The following is a 25,137-nucleotide window of genomic DNA, read 5'->3' on the forward strand; positions in this document are numbered from 1 at the left end:
TGTTTACCAGATGGCATGCTTTGGATTCTGATTATAGGTGCTGGCTGTGCAGCGTGAAGTCCATGAATGTCGTCGTCAGACTGATTTAGTTTGCTGTAGGTTTAACAATGAAGGACTTCATGTGGTGAGTCACTAGGTTAGTATTTTGTCCCACAGTTAAGTGATTCCTAAACAATGACAGCCTGCGGTAGACTGCCTAAACACTGAGGGAATTTTAGTCTAGACACTTATGTCTATCCAGTCATTTGGCTCTTCTAAAGGCTTGCTTACATTTTTTTCTACCCTTATATTTTTTTATTTGACTCTAACCAGACAGCAAAAGGCAGCCATGACAACTGTATTCAAAGGCCTGAAATAGCAACCTGCTGCAACCTGTTTGTTCCAAAAGTAATAGAAATCCAGCCTCAGGTTTTAGAGTATCATCTGTTACCGGGAAGCATTTCTCCAAACATCGCAGGGCTCGTGGGACGTCTTCCCCACAGTCAGTTCCAGGAAGGTGGCTGTTGTGAAGGTGGCGGGAGGTTTTTTTTTTAGTACCTTTAAGTGGCTTTAATGAGGAGCAGGAGATTGACTTCTGGGAAAGCTGCTGTGGCTAAAGAGCAGCGTGAACCACACAGCTTTTGTCTCTGCGATTTGTTGCTTTGTTGTGTCACACCAGGTGACGTGGCCAGGTTCTGAGAGTAGAGAGGAAGGTTGTGAAAGTGCTCCGGTGGCTGACGTGGCATTTTTTAAATCACAGGTGGTTTAAAAACACAGATGTAAGGATTTTTAACATTGCAGTCCTCTGAACCCACACACCTGCTGTTGGTAGTAAACTTTTTTGCATATTTGCCACACTTAAATATTTAGATCATTAATGATTTAAGACGAAATGCAGTTTTTATATGATGATTTCATTAATTAAGGGAAAAGGCCACCCAATCCTACAGTACTTGGCTCCTGGCCCTCTTAACCTGATAACTAGTTGTTCCATCACTGTGGAGGACTTTTGGCCCACTCTTTTTTTTGCAGAATTGTTTTAATTCAGCCACATTGGAGGGTTTTCCAGCATGAACAGCCCGTTTAAGGTCATGCCACAGCCTCTCAATCAGATTTAAGTCTGGACTTTGACTCCAAACCTTCAGAAGATGGACTCGCTGTTGTGCTTTGGATCATCACCCTGCTCCATAACCCAAGTGTGCTTGAGCTTGAGGTCATGAACGGGTAGTCGGACATTCTCCTTTAAGATTTCCTGGTAGAGGGCAGAATTCATGGCTCAGACCATCACACTACCACCACCATGTTTGACTGTTGGTATGATGTTCTGTTTTGAAATGTTTTTTGTTTTACACCAGATGTAACTAGACGCTCACATTCTTTTTGTTTAGCAGTGGAACTCTCCCATGATGCCATTCTGCCCAGTATCTTTCTTTTTGTTGAATCATGAACTCTGACATTGACTGAGTCACATGAGGCCTGCAGGTCTTTAGATGTTCTGGTTTCTTTTGGGACCTCCTGGATGAGTTGTCAGTGCGCTCTCTGAGTCATTTTGGTAGGCTGGTTTTCCCCATTTGTGGATAATAGCTCTCACTGTGGTTAACTGGAGTCCCAAAGCCTTAGAAATTCCTCATAGATGTCAATGACTTTGTTTCTCATCTGCTCTTGAGTTTCTTTAGATGGTGCCGTGATGTGTTGGAGATCTTTTAGCGGACTTCACTTTGTCAGACTGGTTCTATGTCAGGGATTTCTGGATTCAACAGGTCTGGAATTCATCAGGTCTGGGTGTGGTTAGAGAAATTTAACTCCAAAAAATGTGATTAACACAGATAAATTATGGTCTAACAAGGCTGTAATCACTTTTTCATATAGGTTCAAGTAGGTTTGATTGGCTTTTTCTCCCTTAATAAATGGAAACATCATTTAAAAACAGCATTTTGTATTTACCCAGGTTGTCTAAATGAAATATTTAAGTGTGGGCAAATACTTTTCACAGCACTGTATCTGGCAAGTCAGGTTAAGGCAAGTAGGGCACAAAATCCTGCCTTAACTCTTTTAATGTGTTGATGTATTCAGCCTGAACTTGCAAGGAACCTCATGCATCTTTTAGCCCTCCTTTTAAGGCTACAAAGTGATTAAATGACTAACCATTTTCTACACTGCTTATCCTGTCAGGGGTCCTGGACAGGTTGGAGCCTATCCCAACCTGGTTGCCAGTTAATCGCAGGACTGACATATAGAGACATGCTCACACTCACCCCTACAGCCAATTTAGAGTCGGAAATTAAACTAACGAGCATGTCTTTGGTGGTGGGAGGAAGCCGGAGTCTCCGGGGAGAACATGCAAACTCTGCACCGGTGTTAATTTTGACAGCACTTTTAAATTTAGTTTTAGAAACTTCCCAACATTTTGGTCGTAAATTTCGTCGACTGATTGGATCTCTCTTCACTGTGGGTAAATCTGTCAAAAAACAACGCATCTGTATCTCTTCTGCCTCTCAGCTGTAGAAAGCAGGGACCCCAGGTTTGGCAGAATGCAGAGAACACACTACCATGATTTGGTACCAGATTTAAGCAAGAAAATAAATGCTTGGACTAAAAGTTAAGACTAAAATGTGAGGACTTTCTATGGACTGAAACTAGACTAAAATGTTTTGAGTTTTTGTCGACTAAAACTAAAAAGAATAGAAATGACTAAAATGTGACTAAAACTAAGATGCATTTCATTTAAACTAAAACTAAAACTAAAATCAAAAATAGCTGCCAAAATTAACACTGCTAGGATCCTCCTTACTATAAGGCAGCTAGAAGAAAGTTTGGGGCAGTTTTCTGTGTTCTTCTTCTCTCTTTAATGCATTTCTTTGGCAGCGTTAGAGCGCCACCTACAGGCTTGGCATATGCACTGCAGCGTTTTTAGTCGTTTTCAGTGATTCCATGTATATTTCCTGAATCGATCCTGTCTTTACAGAAAACTTTTTCAAAACAAAACGGCTATACATCGTTTTCATCTCCGTGTGGACGGGGCCTAAAACTGATAAAATTATTTCAATCAGGAACACTCATCATACATTCAGCCATTTTATTGCAAATTACAGTTCTACTTGGTGGAGACGGCTCTGCTCAAACGATGCTCCCCCACATGATAGTGTGTATTGAGTACAATAAAATGAGTTCAGAAGCTATTAATCCATAGTAGCATGACTCTGAATGTGAGGGTGCAACAAGCTGTAGGTTATAAAGGAGGTGGCTGGGGTGGAGGAGGTGAAGCTCTGCTTAGGTGGTGCATCAGCATTTATACAAGCAGGGGTTAGTGAGAAGTATTAAAGTACACCGCTGTATTGAGAGGAAGCGCTGTGATTGGCTGTGGGAGCTCACGGCTTGGCGTATGACTACCATGTTCTAGGCTTCATTATATAAACTGAAATGATCAGCTGCATCTTAGAGTATGAAAATGGATAAATACAAAATGTATTGATTTTAAAGACGTTAAATCAAAGCCGATATTCTTCAGGTTAAATCCAGAGCTAGTGATTATTGCTGTTCAATGTGAGTGTAGCTCTTTGGCTCCATTTGTCTATATGTTATCACTGTGATGGACGGGATATCTACATGGGGTGTTTCCTCGCCTTTCAATCAATGCATAATAATAAACAGGCATAGAAAATCAATAACTGTCATTGGAGAGTGTGCAAGAAATGATTTCATGTCGATGCTGGAGACGCCTGAAACACTAAGGTGACAGTTATAACGTCTCTTAAGGACATATTCCCTGTTAAAGGTGCTTTTTTTTTTTAAAATAATGGAGCATTTTATTCAGCAAGGACGTTGACTGTAGCTGGAGCAGATCTGAATCTAACCGTGTTTGTATGTTAACAAAAAGCCTCCCCTTTCCAGCTCTGTAAGTGCTGCTCTAATCACTAATCACTGTGATGTTAATGAGGATGAAATGGTTGCATTCAGTCGCCGCTTGTGATTTTTCACTCCGGCGCCGCCGTTCGGTGTGTAAATGTGTGAGCGTGGAGAAAAAGGAGAGGCAGAGGCAGGGACTTTGCCTGTGTGAGACACCCATGTTGATACTTCATCCCGTGTAAAACAGCGTGTTTAGACCCAGACTGAGGCGAATTAGCAGACAATACGACACGTCAAATCAGCTCGGCGGCGTGACGGGCTGACTGATGGAATCAGATCACATTATGGTGAGCTTAGTGTCTGTGTGGAAATGTGTGAGCGAGAGTGTGTGAGTGAGAGTGTGTGTGTGTGGATGGGGGAATACCCTTTCACTGGAACAGTCTGGAATCACGAGGCTGTTGCCGTGGCAACCGGGAGAATGGGAATTTCCCTAGTAACAGACGGGATGCTGCTGGTGCTGCTGGGAGGAGTGGGAACGTACATCACCTTGACGAATGTGGGAACGTGGCAGCAGCAGCGTCAGGTCTGAATATGAAAAGGTGGATAAGTGGATGAATAGGAGCATAAATAGATGATGAGGTGAGGCTGAGTGGATGCAGCAGGACGCTTTCCCTGTGGAGAGTTATCGTCTGTTCATCCATCACAGCAGGGATTCATGCAAACACCAACAGTAAGACTGCTCCAGCTGCAAATAGCTATTCTTTATCTTTTTATCTGCTGATTATCCCCACTCTTAATTGTTTTGCTGATTAAATAACAAACAAAACGAATCAGAATGCTCATCACAGTTTCCCAGAGCTAAGAACGACCTATTCAGTTTGTTTTTTTGTCAAACCAGCAGCCAAAACCCCAGAATTTTCATCTTTCTTAGACTAAAAACAAGCAAATATTTCTGGGGATGCTCAATAGGATATCGCTTTTGGCTGGTTTGAACATTTCTATTGATATTTTGGCAATAATAATCCGCCTGTGTCAGCTGTAAATATCATAAACCAATAGGTTTGTGAGTTTCAGGCAACAGCCCTACGTCAGCTCTACTTACACTTCAGAGTGAGTCTAAAGCAGTGCTTCCCAATCTTCTTTCTTCAGGGCCGCCCAATCGTATTTAAGAAATCCACCTGGGATAAAGAACACATCAATTTGAATTATTTTAACTGACAAAATCCCAACATTTAGGCCTAAAGACATCTGTTCTTCATAAAAGATCTACAGATAAACTTACCAGGGTGTGTCAGGGCCTCTCTAGAGAAAAAAAGAGAGATCATATAAAGCAGGGGTGTCAAACTCAAGGCCCAGGGGGCCTCCAGTACAAAAATGTTATCTTAATCTTGATAATTTACAATATCCCGGAGGAGTCATAAAAATATGAATAGTAAAGAGTAGAAATTATTTGATTAAAAGTCAGAAACGTGGAAAAGAAATTTGCTTTCATTTCATATTTTCAATGTTTTATCTCACAATTATGACTCAAAGTTACGGTTTCAACTTTTTGTCTTTTATTTTGACCTTATAGAATCACGATTTTAAATTTAAACTAAAAGTTTGATCTTTTAAATTAATCATTTTTTATTTTATCTCATTTTCACCATTAAAACCCATAATTTGGACTTTTAGCTCATATTTTGACCTTTTCATCTCATAATTTTGGCTTTATCTGCTATATTTTAACCTTTCAGATCAACAATTGTAAATTTCGAGCAATATATTGAGTTTCAAAACTCATGATTTGGAGTTGTATGATATTTTGACCTTTTAAACTAATGATTTTGACTTTTTTCTCACATTATGACAATTTCAACCACTAACTTTGACTTTTATATCTTATTTTGACCTCAAAAACTAATGATTAAAACTTTCATCTCACTTGTTTTTACATTTAAAAATCACAATTTTGAATTTTATCCCATATTTGACCTTTTAAACTCTTTTTTTTTTTTTTTTCATTTTTTTCATTTCATTTATTTGGCGCATTAATGAAACACAACAACAATAACAGTAATGGACGGACATTGACAGTAAGCGATAAAACTTTACAAGGCATGCCAGGGAAATCCCAAAAAACCGTCAAGAGGCTTGAAGAGGAGGGCTCCCCAGTATAACAGTTAAACTGTAAAGAAAAAAACAATCAAGACAGAAAAAAGGACGACAAGACACCAAAAAAACAGAAACCGAGAAGAAAACAGGAACAAACAAACAAATAACAAAAAAAAAAACAATAAATAACAATTTTGACTTCTATCTCATATTTTTAACGTCAAAAATCATATCAACTTTCTATCTCTTATATTTGCCTTTTAAATACATTATTCTGACTTTAAATGTCATGTATTTACCCTTTGAACCAATAAGTTTGACTTTTACATCTCAGATTTTGAGCCTTTAGACTTACAAAGTTGACTTTTTTAATATGAAAATCATTTATAATCAGTGCTAACCCCCCCCCCCCCCCCCCACCCCCCCATAAATCATTTCTGGTGAAAGTGAGGTTGACATTTCATGGTTGAATATTGACCCTGTTAGGCCCTCAGGTTAGACCCATGGCCAGAATCTGACCCCTGCTGTGATTGAGTTTGACACCCCTGATATAAAGAGTCTGATCATTTTCATAAGAAAACTCAAATTTCACAAGTTTAAGAAATTATTCATGAGAAAAGAAAAAAGTTACTTTAAAAGTCATAAATGTTCATGAATCAAAGCTTCAAATTTTAGAGATTATGAAGTCCAAAAACTGAAAATCCAACCTCTGTTTTCAGTTTGGTTTCTTGTACATTTTTGACTCTACACTGTGTAAATGTAGGATTTTATAAACTTTATTTTTAGACATTAGAAACACAAACATACAACATTTTTTAAACATGGAAATTTTAAAATTTTTTCTCTTAAATTAACATTTTATAAAACTGAAATAGTTTTCTTGTGAAAACACAACTTTGTAAATTGGTTGGGGTTTTTTTTCTCCCAAATTGGTGATTTTTTTACTCAATAAATAGAAAGATTTTTGTAATTTCTTTTCATCTTTTTTTTTCTGGCCCAAATGCTGTTATTTTTAATGCTTCTAATTGTTATAAAAAAGAATGTATGTACATGTTATTTTGACAACAACAGAGCAGACTGAGTCTCGTGCCCCCATCATAAATAAACCATATAGAATAATTTATATATATAGAATTATTCATTTTATATTTATTTATAGATTTATATATATATATATACACATTACATTATTTTTGCAAACTGCTCAGCCCTTGTCGCCATACATTGAAGGGGGTCGTGGGGGTCATGATTTAAAATCAGAAATTTAATCTATCATTTATAAAATATTGTTAAAATTTGTTCAAATTAAGATATAAACAAAGTTACAAAGTAATATTTGTGTTTAAATGCAAGTAAAAGTTATAAAAACTTCCTAAAATGCATTTTTTTTTCATGATGCCTTGTTGGCTTTATCCCCCTCAAGGGTAGATGGTCCCTGATCTCTGACGCTGTTTTTGGGGTCACGGGCTGAAAATTTCTTAAGTTGTTCATCTTTAAACTTTAATTGAAGTTTTAGGTCTGAACTACATTCAAATATCAGTACTGGCTAAAGTTATTTTATAAATATTGGAAAATTGGTAATCGCCAGAAGTCTAATATCATGCATCCCTAAATATTCCCATTGAAGAGGCTAATATAGATGATTTTAAGGCTGGATAAATGTCAGTGTTTATGCAAGAGATCGACCGATTATTGAACTGGCTGATTATTAGTGCAGATATCTACCTGAAAACCACTATCAGCGTTTTATTTTCCACATAATCAGCCAAGGTCAGTCAAAGGTGAGCTACTTTGGCTCCACTGCTGACGTTCTGCTCACAACACTATCTGACTGATTTTCATCTACACTCAGTACCCCATCATGACAAAGTGAAAACTTTTTTTTTTTGCAAATTTTTTACAAATAGAAGAAAAAGAACATAACTGCGTCCCTGAAAGCCCACGAGGAGTTTGCAGAAAACTCTGACATGAGTCCAGGTGGAAGCAGCAGTGATAGCTGTCCTTATATATGTATGTAATGTACTCAATAAGACAAAACTAAAGTTGCATGATCAGAAAAATAACGTAAAATGGAAAATGTTGCGAGAGAGACGAACCGAAACAATGCAACAACAAGAAAACAGGAAGTGGTGCCATATGCTTACTGTGTCAGTGGCATCCAGGCCTTGGCGTTGATTGGCTCCTACCTGTGTGGTGTCCAGCCAATCAGAAAGTGTTGCATTACAGTTAGAACAGTTAGAAGAGAAGACTAACCTCAAAGGAGAGCATTTAAAGTAAAATATCAACACAGATAATCAGCCTGAGTACCGATCAGGCTAAAAATATCAGGATAAAATTTTCAGTCCATATCGCCCAGCCCTCCTAAAATCTTCAGCCTTCAGCTGAGTCACAACACAAGCCAGGAAAGGTGCAAGCGACTGAAAACCTGCAGTAATGTCAGACAGCATCAAACATTCAAGCTGGTGTATAAAAACAGTGTTTGAATGCCTGCATGTCTAATTTAACTACATTTATAATTGAAATCACATTCAATGTTAATTTAAAATCAGCAAACATGCCAGAAGTGACAAGTAAAGGACATGACTCCTTCCAGAAATTTCTGTCTGACTTGTTAAAGCCACGAAATGTTAGCTTTTGGCAGCTCTGTTAAGAAAATAAATCATCAAAAAAATCCCATCTGCTGAGTCACGACACCAGCTAAAGAAAGGTACTCTGATATTACATGGCGCCGCAGAAAAGCACCTGCTGTAATATCAGACAGGGTTTAAAGGCAACAGAAAGAGGGAGGAGTAAATAAAAGGTCGAATTCAGCAACATTAAAACATTAACGACTGGAATACCTACAAACCTGACTCCTCTAGATAGCGGCGAGGACATGGCATTTTCCTCCCCTGATTGTGCGTCACACAATAAAGGACAGACGGACTCAACTGTGGCTGATTTCATTCTTCCTGCGTTTATCAGCGTATGTGCTGATTTCTGCAGGTGAACTGTTAGTTTAAATCAGAAAGCAGCAGAAATATCACAGCTGTCAGTCGCAATGATATTTAACCAAGGGCATGGAAACACAGGCTGTACTGTTCTGTATTTAGAGGGAGAAAAAGACAAGAAAATCCTTGAGCTCTGATGGATGTTTGTGTGAAACTTACTTTGTGTATTTGCATGCAGTTAAATGTGAAAAATACCCACTTCAGGTATTCATATCTGAAGCTCTTACCTTCATACTGCTGGCTTTGTCCCAGAAACAACCTTCAAAACATGTAGATTTGCAGATTTGATATGAGGGAGAAATATGATGTTTTTGTAATCAGTTGTCTCCTCTGTGAGAGTAAAGATGCTTTTTTCAGATGATTAATGCTTGAAGATAAACATTTATTCAGTACAAGCTTATGAGAGTTAGGATTTATAACAGGAGATTTAAGACATGATTGTTTTTGGTCGTTCACAGATCCACGTCAGACTATACAACAAAAATCTTGCCTCATCTTGGCCGACAACCCGGCCACACAAGAGTGATCCTGACCGCTCGCCGTATGCTGACGTCACCACTGTCTCCCCAGCTGGGTGCGAGTTCACAGGCTGACGGGAGGCGGGTCAAAGAGTGTCAATCACTCTACAGCAGAAGCGCTCGCTGTGATTGTAGCGGTCTTTTGCTGGTAAAAATGGGAAATAAGAAGCAATTATGGATTGGATTATGGATAAACTCAGAATTTCAGAGTTTGAAAAGTTTGACATTGGTGAGAAAAAAACTAAATTTCAAGATTTAAAAAGTCCTAAATTTTGACATCAGAAATGCAGATTTTTTAAAAATAAGAATCATTGTAAACTTTCAAGAAAACAAACTGGAAACAGTGGTTGGATTTTTGAACTTATAAACTTAACAATATGACTTCTAAACTAAAATAAATGCAGTTTTTCCATAAATTTTTAAATTGGAGTTTTGGAATTGAGGTTGTTTTTCTTAATAAATAGATCCTTTTTAGTACTTTTTCCAGAGTGTCCTATTAGTGGATAGTTTTACATTAGGGGTGTAAAGGTACATGTGTTCATACCGTACTGATTCGGTACGGGCCTCTTGGTACGGTACAGACATGTACCGAATGAATACATGTGGAGCCAAGCTCATACACACCCAGAAAACCAGAGAGCAATTCACTGTCACACTGTCCAGGCAACCACACGACCACAGCAAACGACAGCAGCAGCCAGAATATTCCCAGATAAAAGTGTCCTGTTTAGGAGCATTTTGTTTCCCAGTGAAATACAACAGTGGAAAAAGACAACAACATCAGCACTGACATTATTCTGCAGCCGTGTCGCTGACAGCACGTCGTCCAGCGCACTGGTTCTCAACCTTGGGGTCGGGACCCCACTTAGACGGGGTCACCAGGTGCCTTAAAAAAATGAAGAATATTTTCTAAAGGATTTTTTTCACATCCAAATTTTGTTACTATTATTTGACCTTTTTTTTTTTTACCATTTTCTGCACAATTTGGAACAATTTTTCACTTTACACCAATTTTGCCACATTTGAACTCATTTCCATTACTTTTTCCCACCAATTATTACCATTACACCCCTATTTTACATAGAATTTTGTTTCAGGAACATCATATGTAGGCTGTTAAAAATGGTGTGTACTTTCTCCAAGTAGTTCCTGGGGGGTTTAGCTTTTCTTAGATATGAGTGGTGGAGGACCTGAGGGAAAAACACTGGGAACCACTGAACTACAACACAACACATGCATTTAAACTAGGGATCATAGTGTTGCAAAAACCCATTTTTGAGCATGCTCCATGTGCACTTGAGGACGGCCCACATGCTCAGGTATTTGGTGCCTTTTAGTAAGAAAAGTTGCTGACTCTGAGCATCATTTCATCGTCTGAGGTAGATATGGACTCAGGAAGGTATTGGTCATTGTAGCCTGCAGGATGGACTCTGTTCTCCATGCACAGTATAACTAATGTCGACACAAGTGGTCTCCATGCTTGCCCCTTTGTTTTCTTCTTCTTGGCTTGGTTGTGAGCCGACTCTACTGCCACCTTTCACACCTGGCTGTACGTCTGTGCTTGTGTACCAGACCAGCAGGGGAGAGGGCAGCAATTTCACTGTTACTGCACAAATAATCATGACTAATGTGACTAAGCCCTTCAAACTGACTGGATATCAGGTTAATATTTCAAGCCTTGGTGCTGTAAACACTCAAAACATTCAGCAGTTTGTTAATAGCATCATTAAGGCGATTAAGATCAAATTGATCCAAACAAAGAATAGGATTATTTAGACCAGGGGCTAACCTGAAATGTGTTTTGAAATATCAGTTTAATACATTTTTTTAAGCAGAGGTGTTTTACTCTACACATAATGCAAACATTCAAGTGCCAATATTTTCTAGAATAACTGACAAAAGTTCCTTCTTTCCTTGTTCTTGTATATTTTTGTCTTCCTCAAAATAAGAAATCCATATAATCATCACTTCCTTCATCACAATTTATATCAAGTTTGCAATATAGGAGAAAATAATTGCAATAAGTCATTTTTGTTAGATTGATTTTTGCTTTTAAATTTTTAGATATTTTTGCGTAAAAATTTGATTTTTCTTTTTTTTTTTTTTTTTTTTTTTACATTTTTAGGAATTTTATTTGAATTTTGGGGGAAATTTGCTTTGAAAATTTAGTGTATCTTCTTGAAAATTTGATCAATTTAGTTGTAATTTTTGTGGAAATTGATTTGATTTTCATTAGAAATTTGTTTGGAAAATTTCAGGTATTTTTATGGAAATTTTTTACATTATTTGTAGATTTGGGGAATTTGATTCAAATTTCTGGGGGAATTAGGAACTTGTAGGTAATTTCATGAAAATTTGAGAAATTTATTTGTAAATTTTTAAGAAGTTGATTTGATTTTTTGGGAGGGGGGTTGCTTTGATTTTTTTTTTAGTATTTTTATGAAAATTTAAAGAATTTATTGTAGTTTTTGGGGAATTTGTATTTATTTTTTGGGTGGTGGGGCAGGTTTTTAATTTTTTGTTATTTTCTTAGAATTTTTGAACATTTATTTGTAGATTTTGGGAGAGTGGTAGAAATTTCTGGGGGAATTAGGTTTAAAACTTTTAGGTAATTTCATGAAAATGTGAGAAATTTATCTGTAAATTTTTAAGAACTTGATTTGATTTTTGGGGGGGGTGCTTTGATTTTTTGAGTATTCATATGAAAATTTGAGAAATTTATTTGTAAATTTTTAAGATGTTAATTTGATTTTTTTGGGGAGGGTGATTTTTTTTTAGTATTTTTATGAAAATTTGAGGAATTTATTTGTAATTTTATTGGAATTGATTTGATTTTTTGGGGGTTGTGGGGCAGGTTTTTAATTTTTAGTTATTTTCTTAGAATTTTTGAACATTTATTTGTAGATTTTGGGAGAGTGGATATAAATTTCTGTGGAAAATAGCTTTGTGTGTTATAATATAAAATGGTTTATAGGATGAGGAACCTGAAGAGTGATCACATGTTGAATTGCAATCGCCATGTTGGGTGAAAAAATTGCAATTCGATTATTTTCCCAAATCATTCAGCCCTACTTTAAATCATATTAAATTTAAATCTTTGTTGTTTTTGAAAGCATCCTGCAACCCCCCCTTCTTATATTATAGAAGAAATAAATCAAAGTGTATTTTTTCAATCATAAAACAGTTTAAAAGATGAATTTTAAGGATTTTGGTAGAAAGTCTAAATGATGTGGTTCCAGTTTGTTCTGTTTTCTGGTTTTCTGGTTCCGTCTTCCTCCTTTTCTTTGGGTTTGAGATGTTTTTGTGTCTAATCTTGAGCTACCATAAACCCTTAAAGATATTTCTAACTATTTCCACAGTTTTACAAAGTAAAAACCAAATCAGTCAATCAAGGAAACAACTGGCAGTGAGAATTGTTGCACCCAGAAATGGCAGTTTCAGACATCATGTGTTTCCTGATTGATAATGTGGGTGACCTCCTCTACCCGTGCTCCTACATGTGATGCATTTAGTTGAGGATTTCCCCCAGGGTATGACATTTTTCTATATAAAAATAAAAAGATTTGTTATTGACAGCACGGCATGCTGAGCGGTGTCAGATGAGAGGCTGGATGCAAAGCTCCGCTGCTTCTTTCTCCTCCTTCTCCCCTGCTGCACAAGATGGATCCTCCACATCGATGGAAAACACCCCTCGTCTCTCTCTCCCTCTCTTTTCCTCTCTCTTCCGCTCACACACTTGAAAAATCTGGGTCAGTCTTTGCTTCTTTTCGGTCTCTGTGCGTTAGGGTATACCTTCACACATCCTCTCTCTTACGCACGCATGTTCAAAGGGGATTCCCACCTTGCTTTTGCCGAGCCGCCGCCGAAGGCTAAGCCACTGATTTTGTAGAGCGAGGATGGGTGTGGCTGCTTGGAAATGTGTGAGGAGCCATGTTAAATAATCAGTGCCACCAACCAACGGGAGCTTGTGTGTATGTGTGGTAAATGCAATCTGGAGCAGAAGGTGTGATGAAAGTGATTGGAAAATGCCCGTCTGTACCTGCAGAAGAACCGTGACTGTTACATCACCTCACACTCTCTGTCTTTATCCAGTGACTCACTCTTTGTCCCTCAGCTCCGTCTTTGTCTCATCTTCTTCTTGCTCGCACTTTTAAAAACCGGCTCTGGTTTGAAGGGCAAAAATGTGATCTAAAGGCCAAAATGATGCAGATTCAAAGGGGAAAATGTTCATAAAATACAGATTCAGTGGCCAATATTGGGAAAGCAGACTGGCACATAATCTTTGCCCTTGTACTTATCACTTCATTGGTTTTATACAGTCCTGCTAACAGTAAAAAACACATTTAATTGCTTCAAAAAGCACAAATAAAAGCTGGGCCAAATTAAAATGGGCTGTAGATATCACCAAGTTGTGACTAGGGCTGCAACCATGATGATTCATGATGGAACAACTGCGGTCTGAGTAATGAATTAAGATCCATAATTAATGCATAATTTAAAAAAATGCAATTAATCTGGTGTTTTGGTTAAGCCTCGAATGTTTTACCCTTTTATTAATTCTATAAATCAATCATGGTCGGTATAAAACTGATAACAAATCCCCTCGTTAATGTCAAAGTGAAATCAGGTTTCTACAAAGCAATGCCAATTAAACATAATCATGAAGGGGATGTGATTGCATAAATATTCACCCCCTATAAAGTGACTGGCCTAATTCAACAGAGGTCCAGTCACTGGTTGATCAGTATTCCTGGCTGCCATTACATCATGAAGACAAAAGAACACTCCAGGCAACTCAGAGGAAAGGTTATTGAAAAGTATAAGTTAGGAAAAAAAAATCCAAGGCACTGAACATCCCCCAGAGTTCAGTTAAATCCATCATCGAGAAATGAAAGGACTACGGCATGTAGCGCCGCATTATGTAATAACGCCCCATTATGTAATAACCCTAACCATAGGACTTAGTGTGGGCTCCAAGGTATGCCCTACCCAACTACCTTGCCCTAACTCTAATCTCTTCGTGACTTATGCCTAAACCCAACCCCCCTTTAGGGCTCTAGACTAAACACCTAACCTTAACCCTAGGACTTAGGATGGGCTTCAGGGTATACCCTACTACCTTGCCCTAACCCTTACCACTTAGTGGCTTACAAAATGCAGCATTATTACATAATGAATTGAAAATGTGTTACATTATTACATAATGGGGCATTATTACATAATGAATTGAAAATGTATTACATTATTACATAATGGGGCGTTATTACATAATGTAACACTACATGGCACATGTGTAAACCTGCCTAGACCAGGACGTCCTAGACACCTATGACTATTCTGAAGGAGCTTCAGCAGCTGAGATGGGAGAGACTCCCATCTCAAAACTTCAAGGTCAAGTGGAAGAAAGTTCTTTGGTCTGATTAGACCAAAATGGAGCTTTTCGGCCATCAGACACCAAACACACCATCCCCATTGTGAAGCACGGTGGTGGCAGCATCATGCCGTGGGGATGCTTCTCAGCAGTCAGCTCTGGAAGGCTTGTAAAGGTGGAGGGTAAAATGAATGCAGAAAAATTCTGGAGGACAATCTTATTCAGCGCTCTTTGAGAAGAATTTTTTTTCCAGCAAGACAATGACCTGAAGCAAACAGAGAAAGCTGCACAGAAATGGTTTGAAAACAAGGTGAATATTTATGCAGTCACTAATTTTACATTACATATTTTTACTTAATTGGCGCTACTTTGTAGAAATCTGTTTTCACTTTGACACTAAAGAGTATTTTTTTGTCAGAAAAATAAGATGATATTGACCACGATTCATTTATACAATAAGTTAAAAGGTAAAGAGATGAAATCTTTCAATAGGCACTTTAAAACAAGGATTAATTTCATTTGTCCTTTAGGACAGTGGTTCCCAAAGTGGGGGTCAAGACCCCCAGGGGGGTCGCGAAACAGTGATGTGGGGTTGCGGAATGCTTTCCAAAATTTAATATGATTTGAAATCATACATTTTGTTTATTATTGTAATAAAAGTTGTCAAAATTAGTCCAATTTAAAATAAAAACGTGATTATTTAAGTGATATATGTGCTTAAATGTAAGTGAAAGTGATAAAAAGTACCTAAAAAGCAAGTTGCTCTGTGCAATATCATGCACTTTATCCCCCTCAAGGGAAGGTGGGGGTCCCGGATCTCTGACACCGTTATTTTGGGGTCACAAGCTGAAAAGTTTGGGAACCCCTGCTTTAGGAGAATGTTTTACTTCTGCAGATGATATGCACATCCACATTACTGTTGTCATCCATCATGCCTATTTTTAAATTAATCTAATCCTACATATGGCCTGAGAAAATCCTTATTGTTTGTTATGTTTCAATTATAGTGGTTTTAATGACATCAGGAATGTTGATGTGCGTTTAGTCACACATCCTGTGTGGCTGTCCATCTGAGCTTTGCTTTGCCTTGTAACGTAACTTCAGACTACAGCCAATGATAACAGCTGGGTGTAAATAAAGACAACCTACGTCTGGCGTAGCTATGACTTATTTCCAATCTTAACTCCACCCCGAGAGGTGAGCATTGCATAGAAACACGCTTCCCTCCTGTTCTAAATTCTACCAAACCATAGTCAGACAGTTTGAATAACATAAACCAAAAGAAAAGAGTCTATTATTTCTTTGTAGAGCCAAAGCAAACACTTCTAATAAACAAGCATGATGTCATCTGATAAATATTAACGTGTTTCCAATGGGGTTTAAAACGCCCCTGCCCTGCTCCACCATCTTTAATTATGGAGTCTTTACATGAAATTAGCAACCCACGTGTTTATTTACTGAATAGCCTAGTTTTACATTGTTTTATTGAAATGGATGAATATGAAACAGTCGAGGGAGAGAAACGTCGCCACACGCTGAAAGAATCAGCACCTGCAGAGGGGACAGCTCCGTTTCACATCACCTCGTATTGAAGGATTTTATTCTGATTATTCAGTGAGGCGTTTTTATCAGCTGACTGTCCACATTCAAGTCGGGCCATCAGTCGATTCATGTTCCACTAGTAGCTTTATCAACTTGGAGTTTTATCTTGATAAAGTCAGCAGGCCTAATATTTTGTCAAAAATGACTGGAGTCTTTAAATCAAGAGTACTGCAGCTAGACCTGCTGCTATCAAGGTTACTCCTGCTGCCATTCATTCATATTGAGTAGAACTATTTAAACTAGCTCTACAATATACTTGAAGCTGTTGATTATGAATGAACTGTTTGAGATTACAGAGACCCCACTGGAGATTTATTATCAGTGTTTCAATGAGGAGAAACAAGCCAACAGACCTGTTTTTACATCAGGAGATTTAAAGTAAACAGAATATGGTTGATAAAAGCCTGTATGAAACAGCTCTACACCATCAGAGTTTTAGAAATTATTTATCTCTGTAATTCAAGTGGAACAGTGACCATGAGGGAAGGATTAGTCCAAGAATCCTGTAATGGATTGGACGTGCCTGACTAGTCCCTGCACAGGAAATCCCTCAGGATGCAGCAAGTGGTCACATTGTTCTCTAACGACAAACTGCACCCCAAATGGGCTCTCCAGAAATAATCATCTCTGGGTATGAATGTGTAGATAAATGATGTAAAAAAAAAAAAAAGCTGCACAATCCAGTCTTTTCTGATGTGTAGAATTTTCTAACTCTCCTTTGTGTCTTTGTGTTTTGCAGAACCACAGCTGAAGGGCATAGTAACCAGGTTGTTCTGCAGGCAGGGCTTCTATCTCCAGATGGGCCAGGATGGAAGTCTGGATGGGACCAAAGACGACAGCACCAACTCATGTAAGGAGGCACAGCACACCAACAAAGCCACTGCTATGACAGGGCCAGCATTTCTTTTAATAGTCACTATTGCTCCAAATTATATGTTTGGTTTTTTTACTTTCAAGGCCTTTTTTGCACAAACACCAACTGAATTAATAGATACTTTTCTTCCAAAAGATATTTGATTGTTAACTATCTAGTAGAGGTTTTAAAGAGTTCCAGCTGGTCTAAATTGATAGCTTTAAAAGGTTTTCTTAAACGCTGCCCCATATGAGACGTGGACGTAGCCAGTGGTGACGTCAGATGTCATAGGTGAGCGCACAAAGCCCCGCTGACATTTTTAAAAACACTAACTGTCATTATTATTCATCAGAAAACTGTCAGAAGAACTGGGCTGAGGAAAACAGATCTGACTGCTGCTTCAGCACCACGGACAGCGCCATGGATTTATCAATACACAGCCCAGGAAGGCTGCTGATATTTCAGAGCAGAGGTTATAGATTCTGACCTGCTCTAACCTAAATCAGATAAACGATCGACGAGTCAACGCTCCACACTAACATTTGAAACTAAACAACCCCCAACTAGCACGCTATCTGCTACCAAGGGTTGGAGGGCTGTCTGGTATTTCACACCATGGATAGTTTGTAATAGCTGCACTAGATCTTAAGCTGGTGGCCAGAAGACAAGCTGTGCGCAAGTATGCTCTGCAATTGTTGATGGAGTCATTCTTCTCCTATGCAGGTGTCTTAAAACAGGGGTTTTCAAAGTGTGGAAGAGTGAGCCTCCCCTAAGAAGAAATTATTCATTCGGAGGACCCCCACCCACAAAAGGATTCAAATTGAAAACAACAACATTTCAAACATTTATGTCTGATCTTTAAAAAATTTTAACATTGATATATTTTGGATATTTTGGTTTGCAAATGTCCTTAAACATCTGCCTTTCCCTCTTATTCAGTTATAATGCAATTAATTACCCCTTTTTCATATTTTTTGGCCATTTTACAACTTCTTTTTGCCTGTTTTTCCCCATTTTTTCCACTTTTATCCCATTTTTGCCCTTTTTCACCTTTTTGCCCATTTAAGCTACTTTTCATCATTAAATATCCATTTTGTCCCCATTTTTTGCTCATTTTTGCTACGTCTTCTTGCCACTTTTTCCCAATTTTTGCCACTTTTATCCCATTTTTTGCCCCCCCTTTTTTTTTTTACCATTATTTGCCACTTTTCGTCCATTTTAGCCGCTCATTGCCATTTAATATCACTTGTTTCCTTTTTTCCCAATTTTTTCCCTTTTTCCCAATTTTTGCTACTTTCATCCAAATTTTTTCCCTTTTTTTTTTTTTTTTTTTTTTTTACCATTTTTTGCCACTTATGTCCATTTAAACTATCCTTTGCCATTACATACTACTTTTTTCTCTTTTTTGGACCATTTTGGCCACTCTGCTTTTTGCCCATTTAGGTCACTTTCCACCCACTTTTTTGTCATTTCTCACCCATTTCTGCTACTTTCTGAGCATTTTTCCACTTCTCCTCTCCATTGTCACCCCTTTTCAACCATTTTTTGCTGTTTTTTTTAACACTTTGCCATTTTTAACCTACTTTTATTGCTACTTCAAGCTGTTTTTGCCACTTTTCACCTCTTAGATTGTGGCTCTTGCAAAGATATTTTTAAAAATTAGGCTCTTTGGTTGAGTAACACTGCTCTAAAGCATAGTCCCTATAGTAACTATAAGTCTATCCATTTAGCTCCATGCACAGCAGAGGTTTGCAAAGAAAAATCACCTTTTTTCTAGTTTATGGTTCTGCGCCTAGGACTATTTACCAAACTTTAATACAGTATGTCCACTAGAAGTGCCTCTCTTTCCCACTCAAAGGCTGTGGATTGCTGTCAGTGTTGCGCAGATTTCAGACAGGCTCAGATATAAACATTTTTGCTGAGTTTATGGTCTTCAGACTCCATTGAAATAACATCATTTTTGCATACCAGAACTCTGGAGTTGCCTGTTTCTGCTGCCTCAATCTGTCAGCTTGTTTGTGTCTCAAATATTATGTTGCATCTGAGCTAATCCTTAAAAGAACCAGTGTCACACTGCAGTAAAAACGAGCTATCAGATGGAGGCAGAAGTATTTCAACAACCGTCTCATGCAGAGTAAAATTAATTATTCTGTCAATGGAGTCTTGTTGTTTTGAAGGCAGCTATCTTAGAGCTGTTTGTAGTTTAAAACTAGTGTTTAATTTGAAATAAACACATTTGCACCCTAATGTAGTGGCTCCCACGCTTTATCAGCTGGGACCTCCTTTAGCAGAGTCACGCCTTTCCAAAATAACATCCTTTCTTTTTCTTAAAGATTTTTTTTGGGGCTTATTGCCTTTAATTAATAAAACAAACAAAGAGAGACAGAAAATATGGGGAAAGAGAATGGGGATTGGGATCCAAATCTGCAGATACTGTGTTGAAGACTGTAGCCTCAGTTTTTGGGCACTTGCTCTAATAACTGATCAAAACTTGCGCCTCGAATTCCTTTGTTTAGCCACAAAACAGCACCTTCAAGGTGACAGCAAAGCAACAAACACTGGTAATGCATCATATTGGATTTTTGCTGATGTCTGACATGCCGATATTACCAAACTAATTTTAGCCAATACCGATACAGATACTGATTTTATTATAAGAAACACTAAGTCTTCCCTTTCATGGCATTCGCCATGGTTCAAACCTAAAACTTCAGTTCTTGAAACACACTTTGAAATTTAAGGAATGTGCATGAAAAACAACAAACTAAAGCTGAGATAGGGCCATTAGTTTTGCTTTAAACTGCACAAATGTATTTTTAATACCTGCTGATATGTCCGACAAAAATATTGGCAGAAATGTTCATATCTGCAGATACTGATATCATGCCGATAATAATGCACATCCCTAAAAAAACTAAGATGCATCTTAAAAAGTGGGAGCAACTAAAGGCAATACTGCAAGACTGAAACATCCGAGGTTTGAAAATGTAAGAACAGTCGTTGTTTTAAACAGATGTTTTGTAAAATATTGGAATATTTTTTTGTATTTGCTTGGCAATAGTTGGAATGTCTAGTGCAGCTTCATTTTGAGCCTCGTGTTTACCTGTAAGTCCTTACACAAATGTTATGTGAAATTTAGTAGCAGTAAATACTTTGTGATTGTTTTTATTTAGTCTTGCCCTCTCCTCACCTTGTTATAACTTCAGCCCTATTTGGGCATCACCACCCGAATGGAAGAATGGATGCTGAGCGAACAAACCCCTTATCCAGAATAGTAAACAACCACAAACTACTGTCCCAACCAAAACAGCATTGAACCCTTAAGCAGACCAGACTCCATTTTGGCGAGCCAGCCAGGTAGTGACAACGCCAATACCTATACTACTTCATAGTTCAAGTCAGTCTAATTGTTTCACCAGATAGTTCCATTGGCAGCAAGAGCCAGGAGCTTGCAAGGTTTCTCAAGTGGGAACCCTGCAGTTTATCTGGTATAGCATTTTTTGCAAAAAGTGGTCACATAATGCATCATAATATTACCATGACAAAATTATATAGTGATTAGAGTCATAAAAATAAGATTTTCAAAATTGCATCTATTAACGGTATTGCAATGTTTGGTCTGTATCTGTGAGCTTTGACAGAAAATGCAAAATATGGACAAATAAAATGATACAACTTACAGACAGAAAACTCCACCTTTACCCATAAAGGTCTGTAATTTAGAGCATAAATGAGCTTTAACACTGTTAGCCTTTTAGTCACAATAACATACATTTTAGTAGACATACTTTTTTGGGCACATTTGCCACAAACAATTAAATTGCAATCATTTCAACTCAACTGGCACTTGTCAGCTGATGAAACTCCCTAACATGTTGAACCTATTAGTCATGTAGACTCTGAAATGTTTTTTTAAAAATCCGAGCCCCTTTCCTTTAAATATAAAGCTCCTCCAATTACCCGTTAGAGTTTATTACCATACTGTCTGGCCATTCTAGCACCTGCATGTATCAGACTTTCCTAATAATGGTATTGATTAGACTGGTATGCTATCAGAAGGACGTCAATAAAGCAGTGATTGTGTTTTCATAGAGCCTCCATCTGGGACATTTGTAGAGGCAGTGTGTCGGACTGAAAGCGACAAGTGGCTGTTGAGAGGATTTTATTTTTTAAGGGCCGGTTTATTGGACCTCTGCACCCAACGCTGCCCTCCGGGACGAGCTGCAGATGGACGGCTTATTGATTAATGTAGCCTCTGCTGTATTCTGAGAGAAAATCAAATGCTAATCACTACAGCCGGCATCTCACTGGTTCAAAGTGTCTTCAGCATATTGGCTGAGCCGTCCTCGTGTTGTAGCACTGTCCCTCTTGTTTACTATGGTTTTATCTTTGTTTTTTGGCCAATGTTGACACATCAGTTTTTTGGCAAATGTCCTTATATCCTTTTTTAATTTATTCCACAGCTAAATCAGAAAGAATTAACTCCAGCACGGGCTTGTAGAAGAGATTTTCATTTGTTTTTTTTTCTAGATGAGGGTTCTGTTCAGCAGAGGGGAGACATCAGTGACACTTCTGCAGCGTTTAAACACAGGGTTGTTACCTCCTCTAGTCAGCTGGCTACATATTTTAGTGTTAATGAAAGCTGTGCACCAGTGTGACGCCGCTTTAAAAGTGTGATATTTATTAAGGATGATTACTTGCAGGTGTACTTGCACACATCAAATACTTCTATTTCACCTTTTAACACAGCAAATGTTTGTTGTTGGAGAGATTTAACAGCTATTTCTGAGCAGCATGATTGACAGGGTTTGTGGTGTTTGCTGTAATCAACACTTAAAACAGAAAGTCTGGCATCACAGTCTTCATCACAGGACTTTATTAGATTTATTTAAAACAATTATGACAGTTTGTCAATTTTAAAGCAACCTAATTTGGTCTTACTGATTTTTTTCCCTCTCAAAATGAGGACAGAATTGGCGATCCAAGATTCCTAAATGTAATGTTTTTGTTTGTTTTGTGTATCTTTGTCATGAATTGGCATAAGGCTGGACAAAATTCATTTAACCCTCAGGCCCCCCTTTAAAAAAATCACACTTTTCCTCTTAAGGCCCTTTTAGGTCACTGGATATATTTAAGAAATATTTAACTTAATTTTGTTTGGCAGAGAAGAACCCACATACTCAGCTCTGCTGCTCATCCCACAAATGTATGTTCTTTACAAATATGGCACCATTAACCCTCTGGTATCCCTACAAATTGCAGCCTCATTTTCCTCCTAGTGGGCAAAAAATCCACAGGGGTTATTACTATATATAAAAAAAGTTGTATTAGTTTATTTTTATATGTTTAATTTTTTCATTGTTTCATCAACTTGTGCCATTAACAAAAATACCAAATACTCAATAATTGTCATATCTTTTAACCCTTTAATTGCAATGTCTGTAATGTAAACAAAATTTTTTGATAAGGCAAACACAAATTGATTTTTTTCAAGCTACTACACTGAAAGTGAATAACTTATTTATGGATGATTGCAGCCTGGCATATGTCATTGATTAGTAGCAACATTGGTTAAAATGCATGATTTTTTTTTTTTTTTTTGTGAGGTCAATTATTCTAAAATACTCACGATTTTCACCCTGCTGTGCCAAAAATGCACACCTTTAAATCATGTTATAAATATCATAAATTTCAAAATTGTTTTACTATTATATATTTTTCTCATTTAAGGTCAGCCTAACCATAAGTGTCAAATACTCATTCATTTTAATTTTTTTAACCCTTTAAATGCCATGTTTCACTGATGATGTCACTGCATTTTTAGATGCAAAATACACACAAAAAAATGATTTTTTTGCAAGTTACCACATGAAAATTAGAAAACTTACTTTTTGATTATTGCAGCCTGGCATATGTCATTGATTAGTAGCAACATTGTTTAAAATGCAATATTATTGAATTTTTCTAAAATACTCAAGTTTTCCACGCTGCTGCACAAAAAATGCACACCTTTAAATCATGTTATAAATATCATACATTTCAAAATGTCTGAAATCTGGTGGAAAAAACATGTATTTCCTGCCCTCGCCCATATATGGTAAAAGTGACATCACAGGGTAAAAACATGGTCCAGGTGAAAATGTAAAGCCCCAACTCTCAAATGAAGCCCAGAAGCCAGAAAATGCATGATTCATGCATTAATGGCGTACAGATCAAAAGACGTGGTTTGAATGGGTTTCAATGCACATTTTTTGCACACCAGGGATATTAAGACTATAAAAAAGGTTTTCTTTATTTATGTTGGGCTGATTGTTGTGGCTGGGACAGAATTTTGAAAAATGTGCACAAATGAACAAAAAAACAATACATGATAATAACTGTGAAAGAGGACAAAGTTTTAAAAAAAGAAAAAAATCAACTAAGTGTGCATTTTTGGCACAAGGGGTACCAGAGGGTTAAAAATAGAAATAAACAGGCCTTCCAGCAGTATAAGATCTATCGCTAAGACGCATTATAACAATGAAGAAATAATCTACCCAACACTCTTTTCCTTAGTTTTTGTGCTAAATTGATATTTAAACTGAGGTCCAGATTTCATTCAACATTCTGCAAAAGTTTCAAGCATAAAACCCTAAACTCCTTTATCTGCACGGACATCAAACCATCTGAGCATCAGACGTTTCTGTTCTCTCTGGGAGTGTTTTCCTTTTTTCCAGGAGGAGGGACACATGTACAAGTCAACTGAGTTTGTTTGTTCTCGTCCCCAGCTCTGTTTAACTTAATTCCTGTGGGTCTGAGAGTCGTGGCCATCCAATCAGTCAAGACCGGCCTCTACATCGCCATGAACGGAGAGGGTCACCTCTACTCGTCGGTGAGACACAAAAACACACACACGCATATGCAGACACAAACGGTTTGCAAACATTCCTGCATGACCCAAAGTTTTGTTTGAGGTGGGCACAAGTTTTATTTCACTTTTCAGCAAGCTCTCCGATTAGGAAAGCAAGAACAGAACCGCGGGCTGTGTCTTTGCATATTTTGTGTTCCAAATTACTGACAGGTACCAAAAGTTTTAGGATTGCTTTGGTGAATTGCGTCAGCATGCAGGAAAGAGGTGAGCTGCAAAGCAATGTCACTTTGTAAAAGTACCTAATCGAGGTACGTTCACTATAAATACTTTTTTCTTTACCAGTGACAAGTGTTTAAAAACATTACAGCATCTTACTCAAACTTCAGTTAAATTACCTTACAATGACCTTATCTAGCAGTGTTCATTTTGGAAGCTATTTCACATTCAGCCTTGGCTCTTGACAAAAAAATGCTCTAGTTTTAGTCACACCTTAGTAAGGAAAGAGCAAGCATCAGTTTAGCATTGATATTGGCTGATATTGGCCCTGCTGTGTATCAGTAGCCAATGTCTGGTTGGGACAACACAGACTAGCTCTGTGAGCCTGTTGTTGCGAACTGCTAACTAGCCCTGTGTAGTGTGTCGATGAAGACTGGTGTTGCTGCAGTGTTTTACCTTGTTTTCGCACAGCTTGCCTGACGCATATCAACTCCTGACTTTCTGGTGTTTGAAGAAACTCAGAATAATCCAGTATCTTTGCTTTTAATCTTGCTGGCTGTAGATAAAAACTATGATCCATGTTACCTGGTGTGAGCACCACCTCTCCTGTATCTGTGCATGTATCTGCAAGGTGCATGTGACGATATATTGCTGTATCGACTTTTGGAGCACAGGCCTTATACTGTTGACAGCCTAACCCTGCAAAGCAAATGAAATGACGCTGATTCGGCACTAACATTTTTGATTGGAGCTCTCCTACACAGCAAATTCAGGACCCTGGAATAAACTCTGTGTGAGTTAAAATCATCTCAATCTGA

At 37.8% G+C, this 25,137-nt stretch overlaps 1 protein-coding gene across 2 annotated transcripts in view; it reads left to right on the forward strand.

The window, feature by feature from the left end:
- Positions 1-25,137, forward strand: part of LOC121506254 (fibroblast growth factor 14-like) — a 164,741-nt gene that overhangs the window by 100,879 nt on the left and 38,725 nt on the right. For both annotated transcript variants that reach the window (XM_041781974.1, XM_041781973.1), the window contains exons 2-3: positions 17,140-17,250; positions 24,021-24,124. In XM_041781974.1, coding sequence (XP_041637908.1) covers positions 17,199-17,250; positions 24,021-24,124 — 156 coding nt within the window. In that variant the 5' untranslated portion in view covers positions 17,140-17,198. The remainder of the gene's footprint in view (positions 1-17,139; positions 17,251-24,020; positions 24,125-25,137) is intronic.

Source organism: Cheilinus undulatus, linkage group 24 (assembly GCF_018320785.1).
Source record: "Cheilinus undulatus linkage group 24, ASM1832078v1, whole genome shotgun sequence".
Lineage (NCBI taxonomy): Eukaryota > Metazoa > Chordata > Actinopteri > Labriformes > Labridae > Cheilinus > Cheilinus undulatus.